The sequence below is a fragment of the Anabrus simplex genome, chromosome 8 (genome assembly GCF_040414725.1).
Source record: "Anabrus simplex isolate iqAnaSimp1 chromosome 8, ASM4041472v1, whole genome shotgun sequence".
Lineage (NCBI taxonomy): Eukaryota > Metazoa > Arthropoda > Insecta > Orthoptera > Tettigoniidae > Anabrus > Anabrus simplex.
Window position 1 is genome coordinate 103,527,845 of NC_090272.1, and position 21,492 is coordinate 103,549,336.

At 38.3% G+C, this 21,492-nt stretch overlaps 2 protein-coding genes across 5 annotated transcripts in view; one reads left to right on the plus strand and one right to left on the minus strand.

Annotated features, from left to right (window-relative positions):
• LOC136878858 (uncharacterized) overlaps positions 1-21,492 on the plus strand; it is a 317,293-nt gene that overhangs the window by 167,535 nt on the left and 128,266 nt on the right. The window lies entirely within an intron of this gene.
• Positions 1-21,492, minus strand: part of LOC136878860 (paxillin) — a 113,854-nt gene that overhangs the window by 66,117 nt on the left and 26,245 nt on the right. Inside the window, exons 3-4 of the mRNA XM_068229040.1 lie at positions 16,428-16,658; positions 114-186 (exon numbers count right to left, since the gene is read on the minus strand). Of these exons, the coding sequence (XP_068085141.1) occupies positions 114-186; positions 16,428-16,658 (304 nt within the window). The remainder of the gene's footprint in view (positions 1-113; positions 187-16,427; positions 16,659-21,492) is intronic.

The following is a 21,492-nucleotide window of genomic DNA, read 5'->3' on the forward strand; positions in this document are numbered from 1 at the left end:
TTATCAATTACATTCTGTCCTATTGTTAATCAACATTTTGTTGCAAATACGCTTAAATTCCAGGCTCTGTTACATTAAAATTTAACCTTCTTTATACTATATTTGAATATTACCAGAACAACTCGCACAGATTGCTTTATTGTCCACAACTTCAAAGCTCTTCTCCATTATAGGCTTGCCACATTTCTGAAAATAGAAAATTGTGTGAGGTCAAGGTGTGAACTGTACATAATATTAATTTATAGAACTAACCTAAGGTATAAAAGCTAGGAAGTCTACAGGTAAAAAACATAGTTTTACAGGAAATGAGAGAAACTTGTATCATTTGCAATATAATAATAAAATGGAAGAGACAAGTTTACTGAATTACAAATGACATTGTATGGCATGTTATGCATAACTACAAAATATATACTTTTTTAACAGTTCTTCTTCAGTAAGATAAGTTACTATTTGTATGTACTTCCGAAGGCTGGTTTGATCCTCCACAGTTCCACCAATAGCTGTCATAATTTTCCAAGGTGTCACTGAAGAGGCATACTAGGGAAATGAGGAGTAGCTTCCCGTTGCTTTCCTCACCGAACCAGAAGTTGCTGTTACATGTCAGTCTGCCAAGCCCACTGAAATGCCTGCACCAACTGACCCTATAAGTGATATTTTCACACCATTCATAACAGTGACTGGATGCATAAGGAATGGTATCACTATTCATATTGTCATATTGTCAAAGCCAAGGATGAGACTAAGACAGGGCAATGAAAGTAACAAATTTATTCTAGCCCATACCAGAAGACATGCACGGTAAACACTACATCTCGCCAGCAAAGGCATAGTTACTATTTATATAGGCCTATATATTTTTGGACACATTTTTAATTTTCCTGTTTCTCAATTCAAAAATCTCAATCTGTTTAAAATCTCCCAGTGATTTCCCTTTAATTTTTGTGTAGATGTATTTGAAACACTTTTTGTGTGTGTAACTTGTGATTTATTTATATTTTTGTCTCTATTCGGTCTAAAGCCATATTGTTCTTTCTCTAACTGTCTTTCTATTATATCCGTCAGTCTTTTTTCTGCGACTTTCTCCATTAATTTTACCCCATGTGATAATAGAGTTATACCTCTATAATTTTCGCATTTCTTCCTATTTCTTTTTTTGAACATGGTACAATGCTTCCTTGTTGCCAATCTTCAGGTATCATAAGCTTTTTCTAATCCAAAAATACGAAGATGATTTCCTTGGTCCTTTCCAGATGTTTTTCCATTATCGTTTGCACTGTAAATATCAAGTCTATTGTTGATCTATTCGGTCTAAAGCCATATTGTTCTTTCCCTAACTGTGTTTCTATTATATCCCTCAGTCTTTTTTCTGTGACTTTCTCCATTAATTTTAGCCCGTGTGATAATAGAGTTATACCTCTATAATTTTTGCATTTCTTCCTCTTTCCTTTTTTGAACAGTGGTACAATGCTTCCTTGTTGACAATCTTCAGGTATTCTTTCATCCTTCCATATGGCATTGAGGGCTCTGTATAGCCACTGTAGTCCAATGCTTCCTGCTGCCTCAGTAGTATCAGCATTGAATTCATCTTTTCTACTTGCTTTACCTTTGGGCATTCCTTTCACTGCCCTTTCAAGTTCCAACCATGTTATCGGGTTCTCTTCTTTTTCTCCATCTATTATTTCCATTTTCTTATCTCCTTCTTCCTTTGAGCAGTCATCCTCATTATAAAATTTTTCAAAAATACTTTGCTATCACCTTCTGAAGACCCTTTTCATCATGTAGTATGGATCCATCTTCCCTCTTTAATGCCTTGATTTTTTCTTGATTTATTCTTTTCAATTTTATTACTATGTTTAATAGTTTCTGATTTTCTCGACTATCTTGCTCAATTTTGTTGGTAAACTCTCCTCAACATTTCTCTTTTTCTTCCTTGATACTCCTCTTTACTTGTAGTTTCAATCTTTTTTATTCCACATGTAATCTTTCTATCTTATTCTCATCCCTCTGATACGTTTTTTTGCTTTTCGTTTCTTTACCATGTTCCTTTATTTTATTTCATATTTTATTTTGTCCACCACCGTGTCTCCTTTCCCTTAACCTTTGCTTTTGTTTTCCCGCATACCTCATTTGCTGCTTCCACAAATGTCTGTCTTAAATTGTCCCACTCTTCTTCTCCACTTCGTATTTCCCTGTTAGGCAACTTCCTTTTTATACAATCTTCGAATGCCATTCTTTTATCCTCCTCCTCCAATTCCCAAATCTTGATCTTTGGTTTCTTCTTCAATACAATTTTAGGGAATTTTACTTGTTTTAATTCCACAATCAATAATCTATGATATGTGTATATATTCAGGGTGATTTATATTACAAACCGTTATTCTCGTCATTATTCCGTATTGAAAAATAGTTATCACAACGTTTATACAAGGAGTAATTTTAATACCACCTATTCAATACAAATTTATTCCACTATAGTGTGGTTAAATACACATGGAAATTATCAGAAATTTGAAGTACATGTTTTGCCCACTATTTATTGGGCATCATCAGCTTCAATCAATCTTAAAACACACATGGTCTAAGGAATCATAATAACTTATGTAAAAAATTGATGAATATTTACAAGTGTTAATACTGTGGATGCAAAATGTTTACAGTAAAAAAAAAAAAAAAGAAAGTATTAAAACAGAACTTATACTAAAATCACTTTGAAAAAAATGATGTGTTCATCTAAAAGTAATAGTCATGTATTGTTTTTAAAAAATAGTCCATGTCTGACACTGAAATGGATCTTCTTGATGAGAAGTTTAAGCAATGTATTACACTAGGAAAACAGAATATAAAAAATAAGGCGTCAACAGGATATGAACAAAACGGTTAAAAGATGCAGTAAAAGTTCATATTTGAGGCCAATATTTAAAATAAGGATGAAAAGAAGTAGTTGCATTGAAGGCAGTGTAGTTTATGACGTCTTAGGAAATTGGATTAAAATAGTGGTATGTCGTGAAGTGCTGAAAAACATCGAAGAGTTTGCCGTAAAACGCTGCTAAAATATCGAATAAAAGAAGGTAGCCTGGACGACAAATTCGTTAACAGAAAATGCCACTTGTAGATGTGGATGTACTTCAAATTTCTGATAATTTCCATGTGTATTTAACCACACTATAGTGGAATAAATTTGTATTGAATAGGTGGTATTAAAATTACTCCTTGTATAATAAACTTTGTGATGATTTATATTAACCGGGTAGTTTTCCAAACTACTCCATTTCTGTCTGGCAGCAGATAGATGTAACTACGTTTCAAATATGAAGAACATGCAGGAGATTCACTTACAATCTTAGCAGGTGTTGGAAATTACCTCCATTTTCCTTATCCATCGCTTTATGCTTCTGGGTAGTTCGCTGCAACATTTCCTCATCTATTTCATTCACTTCAGCCATGATGTTGGCCTTAAAATCTTCAGTTGTTCATGGTCTATTTCGATACTCTTTATCCCTGAGATAAACCCGCAAGAATCTGGTTTTGTTAAGTCCAGTGATCTTGGCAGCCACAAATTCTTATAGATTACTATGTTCTCAAAGAAACTGCTAATCAGAGTGAGAGATTCAGCTGGCATATGGCATGTGCCATCTTGCTGAAAATAATTCTGAGTTAGCTCATTGTCATCTAGTTGTTCAATAAATTGCAGAAGAGTGTCCTTGTACTGGTCTGTGTTCATTGTATCCAAAAAGAAGAATGAACCCACTATACAGTTTGCCGAGACTGCACACCAAACTCTGACTTTCTCTGGGTGCACGGATCATTCATGAATGCTGTGTGGGTTGTGTGTGTGGCCCAAATGTGAGTATTTTAAGAATTCCATAACCAGTCAGATAGAACCAGGACTCATCTGTGAACTACATGATCTTCAGAATTCCTGGTAGCTTTACAGTGAAATCCAAGGACCCTGTGCAAAAACAGCCTTGTTTTCTTTATCCAGCTCCTGCAACTCATGAATGGCAGTCATCTTGTATGGTTGCCATTTCTGTACATTGGTCACTCTTTGACAAATGGAATACATAATACCTCACCTCTTGAAACAAACAACATAATAATTTCTTTGGAGACTGAAGCAAACGGGTGTGAACGTGCCACGACTGACAAACCAGATGTGCGATGCTCGCCAGACTCGCTCAACAAAGACTCAGTTGTTTCCAACTTTCTCACTACAGCCAATATCATGTCTCTGTTAGGAGGATCACGCACACCGTACTCTGTCCTGAATGCCCTTTGCATGGCTATGATGGACTTCATAATTCAATAATTTTTCACTAAAAACATGCACCAAGGCAATCTGTACTGCATCTTGAACCAGATGTACAGTAAAACAGCAAACAAGCCAGCAAAATACACCTAACAAAGAATAACTTGTATATTGTTGGCACATGTTGGTAAGTGAATCTCTCAGTTTCCTCCCATTTGGAAAGTAAACACATCTTCCTATCTGCTATCAGACGAAAATGGGATCGTTTAGAAAACTATCCGGTGTATATAAATCACCCTGTATTACATACATACATACATACATACATACATACATACTTACATACACACATACACTATATTAGCATAAATTTCCAGGCACCCCTGCTATTTACAATATTGCTTGTTTGTAGTTGAGGAATGATAGCCTTGATACAGCCTTGCTGTCATCAGAGTGGAGTATTAGCCAGAGAGTGGGACAGTTGACAGAACTCATTGACTTTCAGTGTAGTACGATTAAAGGCAGCCACCTCTTCGGTAAGTCCGTTGTGGAAATTTCAGCCTTGCTGAATATTGCCTGATCAACTGTAAGTGATGTCATTGTGAAATGGGAGTGACAGCAGCACAACCAAGAACCAGCAGACCACATAAAATGCAAGGTCCAGCGATTACTGAAGAGGGTAGTGCGACAAAACTGCATGTCATTAGTTCACAACAAGTTCCAAAGTGTTTCGGGTAACACTGCCAATACCAGAACTGTTCACTGAAAGATCCATAAATTGGGTTTCCATGGCCAGTCAGTTGTTCACACATCGAACATCACCAAGACTAACGCTTGTCGTTGGGTAAGGTGGTGTAAAGAATGGCACCATTGGACTCCCAAGCAATGGAGGCAGGTGCTGAGTGTCGAATCACGCTTCACTATCTGACAGTCTGATGGATGGGTCTGGGTATGGAAGATTGCCAGGTGAATGCCAACTTTCTAAGTACGTTGTACCTACTGTGAAGACTGGTGGAGGAGACATCATGGAATGGACTAGGCCCTCTGGTTTCTGTTCAGGGAGCACTCAAGGCCAGTGGGTGAGAAACAGTTCTAGACAATTCTGCACTTCCCACATTATAGCAACAGATTAGAGAGGGCCCACTTTTGTTTCAACATGATAATTCCCCTGTAATAAAGCAGCATCAATACAGGCATGGTTTGATGACATGATGGTTGAAGAACTGGATTGGCCTCTCCAGAACCCCAATTTTTTAACCCCATGGAACACCAGCTGCGAGCAAGACCACAAAGCCCACATTCTGCTTTCAACCTGCTCAAGATTTTACAAGGAGAATAGAAGTCAATTCCTGTGCCAAGATACCAAAACCTGGTAGCCCTCCCAGAAGAGATGCAGCTGTGATAGCAGCGAAACACAGACCAATGTCATACTGGGAGTATTGTTATCAGAGATTACTTGAGAATGGACATCTATCCAGAAACTTCTGACAATATAGTACACATGCATATACAGTATATATATTTATATTCATTATACATACTGCTATACATACTGTTTCATCGTACTGTTATGCGTTTCATTGTTTAGTCTGCAAGGCTTTGTGAATTAACTAAGCACCTTCACAATGCTCTATTTGCAACTAGCCCTGTTGCTTCATCTACTTCCTCTGCTGCTCTTACTCTCTATGTCTGAGTCCATTATTCTTGTAGGTAATCTATCCTCCTCCATTTGTGGAAGACAAGTTATCTAGTCCTGCCCATTTCAACATATGACTGCGGGTCATCTGAAAATTTGCATTATGGAAGTTAGCGTCATAAATGTGTAATGGTAGTGTAACCCTAGCAACAGTGCAGGCTGTGATGTAAGGTATGGTTGGATGGCCAGACAATGTTATCTAGCATCCATGCAGGCTATGTCTTAAGGCTGGTGGTCATCTGAAATTAGCAGCCGTTGATGGATGGCCATGACCAAGAGACATATTTATGATCATTTGATTTCCGCAAAAGGAAAAGTTGTTTCTTTTGATTTGCATTTTGGTAATTCAAATCATAATTCCATATTTAATTTGACTTCTTGCAACTACACTAAGTAACAACCAATAAAACTATGCCACTGTTGTAACAAAATACATTATTAGTACACTGTATGAATTTATCTTATAACAATATTGCAAGAGAAGCAGTGAAAAATAAAAATAAAGGACTGTTCTGTACATGATGTTACTAAATTGTAAGACAATCTTCCAAATCATTTTCTTTCATTGAGTCTCTATTTACAATGGTACAGAAGCAAGCTGACTGGGAGTTTCACCACTTGTGTTATCCTCACTGTCCAAAGAGCTATCACCTAATTCATCATCTCAATCAAGGAGATGAAGTATAGTTTCATCATCCAAAAGAGCATGCTTAGCAGTTACGTATCAAAGAAAATGCAATGAAATATTGGTGCAGCAAGTCTGGAACCTATTGACATCTATAAAGTGATCATAGAACTATGCTCAGCAATGAAAAGAAATGAGATAACACATCCTGCCCAGCAGATTACAATATTTGAAGGCTCTAGATGAGTTAACTTGTAATTACCTGATTGAGTAACAACTATTGGTAGGTGAATTAACTGATCACACCCGGTTAAGAGGTTAATACATTGCTCAAAACACGGTTCACATATTCTGGTTTAGTGCAATTTTTATTTTGTTATGTGATGAGCAATTGAATTATAGATATCTGACTTGTAGAGTGTAGCATGTTCTGTAGTCTGATGATGGCACCAGTACAGTGAAGCATGGACTCCACAAGACAACTGAAGTATTGGGAAATTGTACTGTTCCATGACTGCTGCACAGCCTCCCATAATGCACAGAGATTGGTTACAGCAGAGATAAGTGTGCACACATCCCTCTCCACAGCATCCCAGATATGATCAATAAAACAGAGTTTGGGTGACCCTGGGGGCCAGCTAGCATCCCCGTGTCCATGGAGTGTTCATCAAACCACTAGGCCACAATTAGGGAGTGATGGACTGGTTCCTTTTCTTTCTGTAGGTACAGATCTCATGCAGGCCGTTGGATGGGATCAGTGCTAAGATGTCTGAGTAACCTAAAAAATTTTGTGACTCTTCCTAACCATACTCAGTTCTTCCATCAGCTTCAAGCATTGCTCTTATTTTGCTTCAGATGTAGAAGAGATAACTCATTCTCCAACCATGACATCTGTCACACATGGCCCAACCATCAAGGTCAATGAATATGCACAGCTTCATCCTTCGAGTTCATTCTTAAATTAGCCTTTATCTCATCATTCCGAGTAACTTCCTGCCATTGCTCCCACCTGTTTACACCAGCTATCATTCCTGCTGCTTCCATGTCTTTTACTTCCAAACCAAACCCCATGGCACTACAGCCCTTGAAGGGCCTTGGCCTATCAAGCGACCGCTGCTCAGCCTGAAGGCCTGCAGATTATGAGGTGTCATGTGGTCAGCATGCCGAATCCTCTTGGCCGTTATTCTTGGTTTTCGAGACCGGGGCCACTATGTCACCGTCAGATAGCTCCTCAATTCTAATCACGTAGGCTGATTGGGCCTCGAACCAGCCCTCAGGTCCAGGTAAAAACCCCTGACCTGTCCAGGAATCGAACCCGGGACCTCCGGGTAAGAGGCAGCTACGCTACCCCTTCACCACGGGGCCGGCTGTCTTTTACTTCCTACCTACGAAAAATTAATCATGGGTCCATCCAACTTCCACTCCCATACAGCAAAGTCAGTCTAAAGACATACTGATGTAAATAAAATTTTGTGCAAGAAGTTCTTTCTTACATAATTTTGTTAATCACAACTGTAAGCTCACTACTTTAGTCCTGTTTCACCTTGATAAAATTTTACTAAGTATACTACTATCCTGAGAGAACCCCCAATCATGGATGTTTGGCTTCCAGCTTCCAGCTTGAACTGACAGATGTGCAGTGAAACAGCCGGCTCAAGTATATATTTCTGCTATCCCAATGTGAGCACAATTTTTATAAAAATACTTCCTTCAGTATTTGGTTCCATCTATGCGTTTTCCTTTTCCATTATTAAATTGACCGAGTCCTGACAATGTGCGGGTTTAACTAACTTTAATGTGTGCAATTCCTTGCAGTTGAAGGTATTGCAAACCCTTATTCCAAACTTACGACCTATTGTACAATCCATGAACTAACACATATCCCTCTCAAGTCATGTAGTCTTTGCTTTATTGAAAAGAGTGAATGCACGTGCCTGTGTGCAAAATGGTGTTTTTATAAAATACATAATATCATAATATTATTTTTGTCAACTTATATTTGATTATGGAGACTATCAATGTGGATTTTGGTTTATCAGAGGGCCAATTTCACCACAAACACATCTTCCACTTGCCCGTGCCTGCCACAACTGTCAGCATACGTATGTCTCTCTCAGACACTTTTGTTGTACTTCACAGTGGTGGGGGATAACTGAAGTGCTGGCCAGATGTGGTCGTGCTCCTGGGGCTAAATCCTTGGCCTTCACTATCCTAAATGGAATACAGACATTATTGTTGCTTATTCATACTGCAATGTTTGTCTGTATTGCGCTTCTGAACCCATAGTTGCTATCACTGCCAAAACAATTTAGATCATGAATTTCTTTATTCCTTTCTACCTGGCCTGTTTCTCAAAGTTCCTCTATAGTGTACTGGCAACACCATCTACAAAATCTTTAATTGGTATCTTTCAGAGACAAGCAAATAGAAGGGAAAATTTTTAAAAATGTGTGCAGAGGTATTATTTCAAACTGATACCACATGTTAGATGAAATCCAACATATGGGTTATGGTGTCCTTTACTCTTTCTTTGCAAAAATATATAGCATACTATTTTTGTGTTGTCTGGTCAGTATATCGTACTGTTTGGTTGAAATTAGTATTATTATCAGTATTGGATTAAAGAATCTGGACAGTGGGTAGGGGAAAAAAAGAGCATTAAAACCAAATTATAGTGAAACCCCTTACATCCAAACTAATTGGGGCTGTAGCCTGTTCGGATTTCAATTTGTTCAGATCATCTGAAAAATATCAATAACATAATAACCAGCCCGCGTTACAGTATAGGACTGTACATTGAGCGAATCAGGCTGGTTTGGCGTGCGACGAGCGAGGTTAGTGGCTTTGACCAGTGGGCATGTAGCTGACTCGTTGTTTGGCAGGCCTGTGCTAAAAATAGAACACTACCCTAACAGTTTAGTTAGTCAGCTCCCGTCTGTTGTTCTGTTTGTGTCCGTTGTCACTGCACTGCTTAATTTGTGTGTTGTCCATTTTTGTTTTTGTTCGAGTTGCATTGTTATTGTTGAATTTTTATGTAAGTGAACTGTGTTGATTAATGTTTTGATTTAAAGTTATGGCAAGCAAACAAAAACACATTTCTTGTACCGTAGAACAAATACTGAAAGCTTTAAAGAGTTTGGATGCTGGGGAAAGTGACTGGAAAATAAATTGTGTCAAAATTAAACAGTTTTTCAATGTAACAACTGATAAAAACCTTAAAACAACATCATCACGTAATAGTTTCCATAAATGAAAAAATTGGTAAAGAGGGTTTTTTTTCTTTCTTTCTTTCTTTCTTTCTTGTGGATTTCACAAGAGCAACAGAAAGGAGTGCCTATTAGCGGTCCACTAATTCAAGAAAAGGCATTGCGGCTTACGAACTAATGAACGGTAATTCGGCCTTCACTGCTAGCAACAGATGGTTGGATCGATGGAGGAAAAGGCATGGGATCAGACAACTGTTGATAAGCAGAGTGAAGCTATCAGCTGACACAGCTTCTGCAGAAGAATACCTAAACGAATTTGGTGATTTGATTTCCTCAGAAAACTATTTGCCACGGCAAATTTACAGTGCAGACAAGACTGGGTTGAACTTTAAAGCCCTTTCCAATAAAAGGCTTGCTTCTCAAGAGGAATCTTCTGTGCCGGGTTTTAAAATGAACAAACTGCGTCTTACAGTTTTTGCTTGCAGTAACGCTGCAGGATCAAACAAGCTTCCATGTATGGTAATTGGTAATCTGCCAACCCACAAGCCCTTAAGAATATGAATACAAATTCTCTCCCCGTGTATTACAGGAATCAAAACAAGGCATGGATGACTAGTTCTCTTTTTAATGAGTGGTTTGCCAAGCAATTTGTTCCTTCAGTGAAAAAGTTTCATGAAGAAAATGGACTACCACCTCGAGCTTTACTTCTGATAGATAATGTCTATTCTCACCCATCAGACATGCTGTTGGTATGCGGGGACATAAAAGCTGATATCTTTATTTTTTGAAGTGTTGGACCGCTTCCATTTTTTTCCTTTGATTAGTGTTAGGATGGTTGCCCTGTTGTACTCTTAAAACAATAATTACCACCACCACCTTTAATATCAACTCATTAAAAGTCAATGAATTCTTGAATTTAAGAAAACACACACAGTAACACAGGAAAAAAATACTCAAATCTTGCATTAGTTCATATTTGTCCATTTTTGCGTAATTGGGTTCAGCTGATTTCTATTTATGCAAGACGAAATTCCACGTGTGTTGATATTTTGTCACAAATTTTAAACCAGCTGGTCTTACAGCTGGAGCAAATTGGCAGCAGAATAAACTGGTTTCACCTCGGTCAGAAGTTAGTCTAATAAAAAGGTAAAAATGTATGGAAATGTTGAGGAATAAATGGGAAAAAGGGGAAGGTCATATGCTCTATTCCAGTGTCCACCAACCGGCTGACGAGCGCAGACTGGTCAGGTGCTTCAGTCGTAGAGTGGGAGGAAGGGACTGCCTCGCTTTGTAGTACGCACGTGCTGTGCCGTATATAGTGGTGTTAGTAATAGTTGTACAGTACAGTACTCCTCACCAGGTAAAATTAAACATTCCTTCACGAATTCACCATCATTAAACGGTTTAAGTTTCTTTGCAATTAAATATGAAATTTTAAAACTCAATCGAACTGCTGATTCACTGATCGAATGCTCGACAGGGTTCTTTAATTTATCTTTCCGTTCTGCAATTACACGTACCCGTTCTTTGCCTTAATACTAATCATAATCTGTAACATGACACAAACTGTACTGGCATTGTAAATTATATCTTTTTACATATCGTAGTTCTTTTCTATAAACTAAACATCTAGTTGTAGTGTTCCTATCATTTTCAACAAATAAATATAGATCAGATAAAAAGATCGGAGGCATAGATAGCTTGTTGCATTGTGATGTGCTCGGTTCATCCATGCTTATGTAGTATACTGTACCCCTACCAACACACAGCACGTGCCTACTACAAAGCGAGGCAGTCTCTTCAGCCCACTCTACGACTGAAGCACTTGACCAGTCTGCGCTTTTACGTCACATGGGCTCTCCGATGTCACATGTCAGCCAGTTGGTGGACACTGCTCTATTCCTAACCCTTTCGATGAAAGTAGGTGACTTGGGGCCTTTTCAGATGCTGTAAATATAATTAAATGCATCAGAAATAATTTCTGCAACAAAAAGAAAGTCTTTTACAATAATGGAGTTTATTGCAATAATACCACAACAGGCTGCAGATGGATCACAGAAATAAGAGAGGATCTGAAGGAAATTGGCCGTACACCAGAAGACACCACAGACAAGATAAAATTAATCAAAGAATATCCAGAATAAAAACATTCGCTTCACACTCACAAGAAAGAAACTCATAACATGAATATGTTCAGCACCAGAAAGGGCACAAAGATTGGAATACATGAAAAAGTACTGGGAGGACCACAAGACTCAAGACTTGGATGGACTGGCTAAAAAGTGATCCTATGCTGTCATAAAATTGAAAGAAGAAGAAGAAGAATGGAATTGTGAATTTTAAATTCTATTGACAGGATTTTGAAATGGATAACTGCCATAAATTTTCAGGTTTGAAAGTTTGTCACAAACTAACATCTCCTTCTTTTGTGTTTTCAATTTGCTTTACATCGCACCGACACAGATAGATCTTATGGTGATGATTGGACAGGAAATGGCTAGGTGTGGGAAAGAAGTGGCCATGGCCTTAATTAAGGTACAGCACCAGCATTTGTTTGGTGTGAAAATGGGAAACCACGGAAATCAATCTTCAGGGCTGCCGTCAGTGGAGTTCAAATCCACTATCTCCTGAATGCAAGTTTATAGCTACGTGACCCAAATCACACAACTGCTTGCTTGGCAGGAGCAAGAATACTTTTACTTCATAACTCTTGAATCACTAAGAATAGCAATGGAGAGCACCATACAGGTTTCCAAGTGTTTATGGAATATTAGATACAGATATGTGCTCACAACAAAATTTATTCGAGATCCATTAGAACAGCACTTTGGTATATTGTGCTCATTAAGTTATAATGATCACTCTTCAACAATAGATTTTCTGAATTTACATATGTTGCAATGTGATGATCACCCTTCAATGAAAGGTTTTTTGAATTTACATATGTTACAGTCCATTTATATCCAAACAAAACTTGCCCTGTCGTCAGGTAGTAATTGTGAGCCCAAATCTGAATTGCCATTGACATCATTCAACATTCAAATGTGAATACTGGCCAAGTAGACAGAAAAGACAAAGAAGGCATAAGGCTGTAAGAGAGAAAGCACAGAATAAAATTAGATAAACAGTAGAGAACATGGATGACCTCTTACCAGACTGGGAGAACAACTTATACCTACTTAAAATATTGATAGCCACAATCTTGCTAAGGAGTGTTTGATTTATTATGTAGGAGGATATATAGTATGCAACGCATCCATCATCACAAAATGTCATAAATGTGTCAGCCTGTTTCATGGAAAGCCTACAGAAGAAATACCTGCCATAACTATAACAATATTGATAGCATTTTTTTCATCATCCCTCAAGAGCCATTTTTTTAATGTGTTTGTGCAGGTTGATAATGTAGTAGAATGAAGACACTCCTGTGACATAGTCTATGGGGGTGATATATTTTATGAGTGTTTGGACAGTTAATACAGTATCATAATTAATTCCAAAAAATGAGGGTGCTGTGATGACCATGTAGTGGACGTTATTCCTAAACTTTGTTTCATTATATGAAGTTTGATTTTATTTTGTAACAAAACAGATTAGAAAGGAACTGAAATCTTCGGTGATCACAAAGTTTACCCAGAAGTAACTGACTTCTGGAATTGTAAGCAAAAGCACAGTATTATGCATGCAATACGTCTTTTATTCATATGCTTACCTTTAAGCTCAAGCTTAATTAATGGAGGAAGAGCCTCTTAGTGAACAGACCTGTGAACTAGGGGTGAGATCAAACTTTCTCTTCTACTCACAAGGCAGCTGTTTTAACCATAACATTACTTATTTCCCTTTTCCTTCCCCTTTTAACATTCTTTATGACTCTTCAGGAGGATTTCCCAGTTGCTTAATCAAGCCTTTCCAGGTTATAGCCAAAATATTTACTTGATTTCATCTTGAACTTGACAGTGATTTGTTTTGCTCTATTTCTCTTCTCTATGTGTAATTCCCTATCTAGATCAGTTCTTATTTGAATTGATTATTCCACCAAGATGTTCGCTTTTCCCATCTTTACACACAGTTGATCCTACATATTCCCTTGCTGCTTGTACTACAGTATCCCTGTATGCCACCCATTCACTTTCTATATCGTGAACCTGCTGACTGTCTGTTCTTTACAGCTTTTCACTCACCATATCCATGTACTTCTGTTTAATTTCACATCCTGGAAGTGTTTACCTTTATCTGTTGAAAGCTCTCAAATATCGTTACCATATCTTCAAATCATTGTGTCTTTGTTAGAAGATGTGGTACCATAGATGGAAACCATGCCTCATGCTTGATGATGGAAAGGCACAGAGAAAAGCAGAAGATGTTGCATTTGGCATTTTTAGACCTGGAAAAGGCTTCTGATATACTTCTACATCAACACATCTTGCATGCCCTATGTTGCCATGGAGTTCCAGAGGTGTTTGTGAGCTGAGGCCAATTACTCTACCACAACATCACAAGCACGATTCGATATCCAGTCGGAATTCCACTATCTTTCAACACTGCAATCGGCATCCACCAAGAATCTACTACTATTCATTCTCTGTATGAATATGGTGACTGCTGACATACAGGCACCACCTCCGTTGTCTCTGCTACATGCAGATAATGTGATGCTCTTGCAGCAGATGCAAAAGTGGAAGAACAGACTGGCTGAAAACATACTAAGGCTCAACATCCAAAAAACTGAGTATTTAGAATGTGGCCCCCAAACCGATGGCAGCATTAGCGTAAACAACTACAACTTAAAGAAGACCACACAATTCAAATATCTTGGGTCACTGCTAACATCTGACAGTGAAGCCACTAATGATGTCAGCATAGCAAGTTATTGGCAAGTTATTGGTGTTCTCCGTAACAAGTACATACCCGAATATCTCAAAGCAGAAGTGTATAAGACAGTAGTGTGCCCAGTAGCTCTCTATGGATCAGAATGTTGCTGTATAATGAGGAAACAAGGCCAAATCGTCCACACCATGGAAGTAGAGGCAAGGCTCCGATGGTATCATCATGTCATGCGTCAAGACAACAGTTCTGTGGCAGAAGTGGCCCTCCAGTTTGACCCTGGAGGATGTCGTCCACGTGGAAGACCAATAAAATGGTGGATGGACTCCATCACATAAGGAATGCAGGTTGTGGATCTCAGCTCAGAGGAAGTAGAGCATCGAGTAAAATGGAGAAGATACAGCAAAACATCAACATATCTGGCATACCCTATGTTGCCATGGAGTTCGAGAGGTGTTTGTGAGCTGAGTCCAATTACACTACCATAATATCACAAACGCGGTGCGATATCCAGCCAGGATTTCACTATCTTTCAATATTGCATGGGAATATGCTAGGGAAAAAGAATATCCATCTGAAGACAAACTTCACTTTTTCTATCCTCGGCCTAGTGATCCTTAATTCACTGCAATTCAGACAGTGGTCTGTAAAATCAAAAAAATTTCTAAAATACTTATATATTCTTAGCAGATTTTCTGAACACAAAGTCATTTATGATATAGTATGTGGTAGCAGTTGTAATTGTAATAATAATAATAATAATAATAATAATAATAATAATAATTATTATTATTATTATTATTATTATTATTATTATTATTATTATTATTATTAACCCATTATTTTTTTCATATCCCCCAGCGCTATTTCCAACTGTATTGAAATCACCTGTTAACTTGATGCTGTCCTTGCAGATGACCCTGATCGTGACTACATCATCGCTTAGTGCTTCATAAAACTTATCTACTTCATCTTCACTACTCCCTCACAAGGTGTACAAATCTATCCATATCATTTGTTCATTTACATGCCTAACGGAGACTATGTCATGTGCTATGGTTTTCCTAAAGAACAATCCCACTTCACACTCTTTAAGACCTGTTAAAAACATTATCATCTCCTATATTTTCCTTGTAATCTCCCATTGCCCAAACATCATAACACATCCAGACACATTCTTTTTGTTGCCTCAGCCAAATCTACAATACTTTCCTTCTTCTATAAGCCCCATTGATATTGATAACACCCCTTCAAATTTGTTTGGCAAGTTGTTTCCAAGGTGTTCCTGGCCCATCAAATGGGAAAGGGTCTTCATCACTCCCATAGATCTGAGGCTTGCTAAAAACCTTCTGAGTGCGCTTGGTAAATTTCTGTGAATTTGAGTGCTAACCTTAGTTACTCTAGTAGTGGATTGTATAACGATAGTCGCCTAAGCACAAATGGGCCACGACTCAGAATTTGTCTGAAATATATATGAACTGCTATCCAACAGTAACTGGTATTCAGACTCTCAGGACCCTTTACTAGGCCCAGTATTCATTAACTAGGATGTGACTCCAATAACCCACATTACAAACCATCCGTTCATATGATCTTGCAATGTTGGTTTTCCAAATTTATATCTTCCTTATGTTAGAGAAAAATGTGATACTAGTTTTGTGTAAGTAATGGAGCTTATTATGTAGATTTTAACACCAACTCAACTATCACTTATCATGAAATTTTAGTGTGAATATCTTGATCTTTCAGTCTTCTTAGAAAGAACTGGGACACGTTAGTTTATTATTTAAGAACTAGCCTACACATTAAATCTGTATTTGCACATACCGAGCATCTGAAGCACTGATGATGCCATCTCTCTTCGAGGGCCACGATAGCTGTGTCTGTTATTGGTTTCCTGCAGCCATGACATCTTGGAGAATACAGTTCATGGTAATCAGGCTGACAGAACGCTTTACCATCTTTCTCCACAAAACTCTGGCCACCAAGTGGCTTCTTACATTGTTCACAAACAAAATGATCTTCATGCCAGTTTTTATCCATTGCTATTATCATTTTCTGCAACAAGAACAGTTATAATTAATTCTTGAAGAATTTCCATACACTGAAGACATTAACTGTGAGAACTTTAAGGTAGGAAAGTTGAATGATTTGATTCCAGACTTTCAAACACTATTGGTAGGGTTTTTTTTTCTGTGACTTTTGCATATTCAGGTAGTGTCATACTTCAGTATCAGATACCCTGCTGATTACATTCCCATTCATTAATAAAAACTCTCACATGACATTCCAATAATACAACTTCATTGCATTCAGTAAGTACAAGGGGCTGATGGTCATAGTGTCCATAGTTCTCAAATGAAACAAAAATAGCTTTCTTTCGTAAGCAGCAGTTATAAGAGCTCTTTTTTTTTTTACACAGAGGCCATTCTGATATAAACCAGAAATATGATGTAATCCGAGTTGCTGCAAGCACAAGTATAGTGAGTCTCACATGAGTTGACCGGCCGCACGGTGGATCTGGCTGCAGCAGCCAGAGCTGTTACCCCTGAGCAATCAGATACAGTATCTATGTAATTGAAACCACAAACTTTGTAATGATTCAGGTTCTCACAATTACAGTTACAATTACAATGAAAATAAGCATTAACCTTATCACACAGGATGTTGGAAATATCCTCCACCTGCATGCACATGACTCTGACACCGTTTTAGGAGATTTTCTTTCACATACCGGTACATCAGTTCTGCTTCTGAAATAGTGTTAATTTCTCTCCTGATATTTTCTTTCATTCCTGATAATGTATGGGGATTTGGTCTGGTTCCATGGCTACCATGGTTACCATGGTGGCCTTTGGTCCAAGGGGTCCCGGGTTTGATTCCTGGTTGGATCAGGAATTTTAACCGTGATTGGTTAATTCCAATGGCTTGGGGGGTTTTGTGCGTGTGTGTGTGTGTGGGGGGGGGTTCCTCATTAGAATTAATTATAAGTAGGACCCTATCTTCACAGATCGCCTGTATGGTGTTAACTCGAAAGACCTGCACCGGGCTACACATTATTATTATTATTATTATTATTATTATTATTATTATTATTATTATTATTATTATTATTATTATTCTCTCTCTCGCATTCTCCTCAACCTGATGGTTGGTGGGTAGCATGACTGTCCTCGTCCAATGACCTTTTATCCTGAGCCAGCGGCTTGATTAGTTGATATGGACGTCGTCCTTTAATGCCACTGAGGAACCCTGCTCCAGGTCGTCCTTTAATGCCACTGAGGAACCCTGCTCTAGGTCGTCCTCTTCTAGTCTTTCCTTCCAGTTTCCCTTCAAGCAGTGTGGTGCACCATGATGAATGCTAGAGTAAATGACCTATCCAACTACATCTTCTTTTCGCGATCATTTTCTCTAGACTGATGGTTTCTTCAGCTCTCTTAAGAACTTCATTTGTTAGCCTGTGAGTCCAGGGAATTCGCAACATTCGACGCCAGCACCACATTTTAAATGCCTTTATTCTTTTCTTATCAGCCTTTAGTAGGGTCCAGGTTTCAGACCCATAGGTCGCATTGCTCCAAATGAAGCTCTTAATGAAATGCTTTCTTACTGGTAGGGATATTGCCTTGAAGGTCAACAGGCTTCTTTTTTTATTGAAGCCTGGGCTGTTCGAGAACGGACATCCTTTTCACACCTCCCATCAGATGTAATGATGCTTCCCAAATAACTGAACTGATTTACTTGAGTCAATTTTTCTCCTTCCAACCAAACATTAACATCCTGTTTACCATATGGAATACATTTCATTTTCTTGGTTTTTGTTTTGTTAACATTCATGTTACATTTTAGTATTAGTAGATCATTCATTTCTTTAGTGAGGTCTCTATCTCTTTCTCAGTTTCAGCTACGAGGACAATATCATCCATGAAACGTATTGTGTGGTATAGTTGGCCATTTATTTTTATTCCATGGGTGGAGGTGGCTGAAAACTCTTTCATTGCTTCTTCTAAATACACAGTCAATAATACAGGTGACAGACCACATCCTTGCCTTACTCCTTTTCTTATTTTCGCGTTCGTTTGCTCCTTTCCTATAAGCGCTGTCTGGTTCTTGTACAGCTGATAGATGATTTTCCGATCTCTGTAGTCCACTTTCAGACTTCTAAGGGCTTTAAACATAATATTCCAGTTAACATTATCAAACGCTTTCTCTATATCAGTGAAAGCAGTTAGGATGTTCTTATTGATTCTTAGGGCTTGTTCAGTAATTGTTCTAAGGCTCAGAATTGCTTCTCTTGTTCCTCTGTTTCTTCTAAACCCGAATTGATCCTCTGAGAGATTTTCTTCTGTTCTTTTCTCCATGCGATGGTAAACAATTCTTGTAATAATTTTGGAGGCATGTGTTACCAGGCTTAATGTTCTATAATCTTGACATCTCTTTGCATGATTACTTTTTGGGATAGGTATCAATACATTTTTCTCAAAATCTTCCGGTATTTATCTGCTAGTATAAATATCCTTTACTAGTTGATATAAGGAATATTTTGCCTTATCCTGTAGAGCTTGTAGTATTTCACCAGGAATTGAGTCTACTCCAGAAGCTTTCCTTTGTTTTAGCTCATTCAAAGCTTTATCAAATTCCTCTCTAAGTATGCATTGTCCCAGATCATCTTGTTCTATCTCACTTTCACTTTCTATTACATCGTCATCTATTTGTCCTTCATACAGGCCTTCTACATATTCTTTCCGTATTATAGCTATATTATCCTGCTCTATTATCACATCTCTGTTGCTTCCCTTTATTGTACACAAGGGCTTTATCTTTCTTTGGAACTGCCTCCGGACTTCTGAAATAGCTTTTTCGGTGTAACCTTTGGTTATATTTTCATCTATCTGTTTACATTGTGCTTTGATCCACTCTCCCTTTGCTTTTTTTAGTTTCTCGATGTATTTTATTTCTTATTTTCTTGTATTCTTCATGATTTCCTTTCCTTTTGGCCATCGGGCGCACATTCATTAGTTCCAAAATGTGGGGTGTAACCCATGGCTTATAGATTTCCCTCTCTTCTTTTCCAAAACAATCTTCTGTTGTATCAATTATTTGTTTCTTGATTTCTTCCCATTTTTCTTGAGCACTAATTCCAGCCAGTACTTCAGTATTAATTTTGTTATTAGTTTCTTCTTTGAACATTTTGATAGCCTCACTGTCTTTCTTTAACTTGCTTAAATTCCATTTTGGGGGGGTGTCTTTCTATTCTTCTTTTCTTAAGTTTCAGTTGGCCTGTCATTACCAAGGGGTTATGATCGGAGTCAATATCAGCTCCAGGATAGCTTTTACTTGATTTTACTTGATTTCGATACCGTTCTCTAACTATTATATAGTCTATTTGATATCTACTACCATTTCCAGGCATTGTCCATGTATATCTTCCCCTTTTTGGCTGTTTGAAGAGAGTATTTGTAATTACAAGGGAGTAACTTCGACAAAATTCGATGAGCTTTTCTCTCCTTTTGTTTCTGGAACCAAGACCATAACCGCCCACCATATTACCTTCTCTGCCCTCTCCAACAACTGCGTTCATATCTCCGAGGATGATGAGATTTTCTTCATCTTGGACCTTTAGTAACACTTCTTCCAGTTGTTCGTACACTTCCTCCACTTTGTCATCTGCGTATGTAGAGGTGGTCATGTACACCTGGATTAGAGCTGTATCTCTAGGTTCTGTCTTTAATTTTATGAGCAATATTCTTTCATTATATGCCCAAATACCTGACACTCGCTGTCCTAACTGCTTTGTCTGTATAAATCCAATACCACCTTTTCCGTCTGAACAGCCAGAGTATAAAACCCTGAAATCTCCGCTTCATACATCTCCACTCTATGGCCATCTTACCTCACTCATTCCCAAAACATCCATTCCTAGTCGCTTCATTTCGTTCTTCACATTCTCCAGCTTACCACACTTTTTCAAGGATCTCACATTCCATGTACCTACTTTGTAGGACTTGCTCTTTGCCTTCTCCTGTACCCCCCTCCGAAGATCCGAATAGGGGGCTATTCCGGAATATTTTACGTTCAAAGACATCATCATGCTTTCTATTCTTGGGATATCACAAGGACCTTTAATGTGGTGGTTTCCCATTGCCTTCTACATCCTATGCCGTTGACCTACAATTGGTTCATCCGCCTTAAGAAGTAATTTCTTACTCCAAGGACATCAGGGTGCCCTGCCCTCTTTCCGCTAATCCACCCTCAAAGAGGCCGTTGGCACTTGGAAGAAGTGAACCACTTATACTGGTGGTTACTCGGTGTCATACTCTATTAATCCTGAGTATTGGGCTGCCACTTCCACCATCTATACCGCCATCTTCTCCGCCATAGATGTTGTTGAGGTCTTCACTCGTAACCCTGAGCTGAGACCCTTACCTGATAATACACACCGGGTCAGTGTGCTCTGGGACTCACATTGGCAGGGGTGCCACTCCCTGGGTAGGGCTGTCTCCGAGGAGGGTCCCTACCTGTTGTTGTTGTTAGCTGTAATACCTGTCATTGACGGGACAGTCATATAGCATGTGCAAAGTTATCTATCTCCCCAACAACTTCCCGCCAATATTCAGGCACGCTGTTTTACTCGGGATGAAGCAGTAATCCCATCTATCGGAGATGAGTGGCAGCAGAATAGACACATCACATTACAACAGTGGTCATTGTAACAATATTGTTGATCAGTTTTATGAGCTTTCGATACTGTAGGCCTTCATATTAGTTTTCTTCCAACTCTGTGATGTTATGGCATCTAATGTAAAGGGAGTCCTTCCTTCTTCCCTCTTGTCTTATTCTTCAAGCAATTGTTCCTTTGCTATTTTTCTCATTTTTTATAAGCATTTTCACAAAT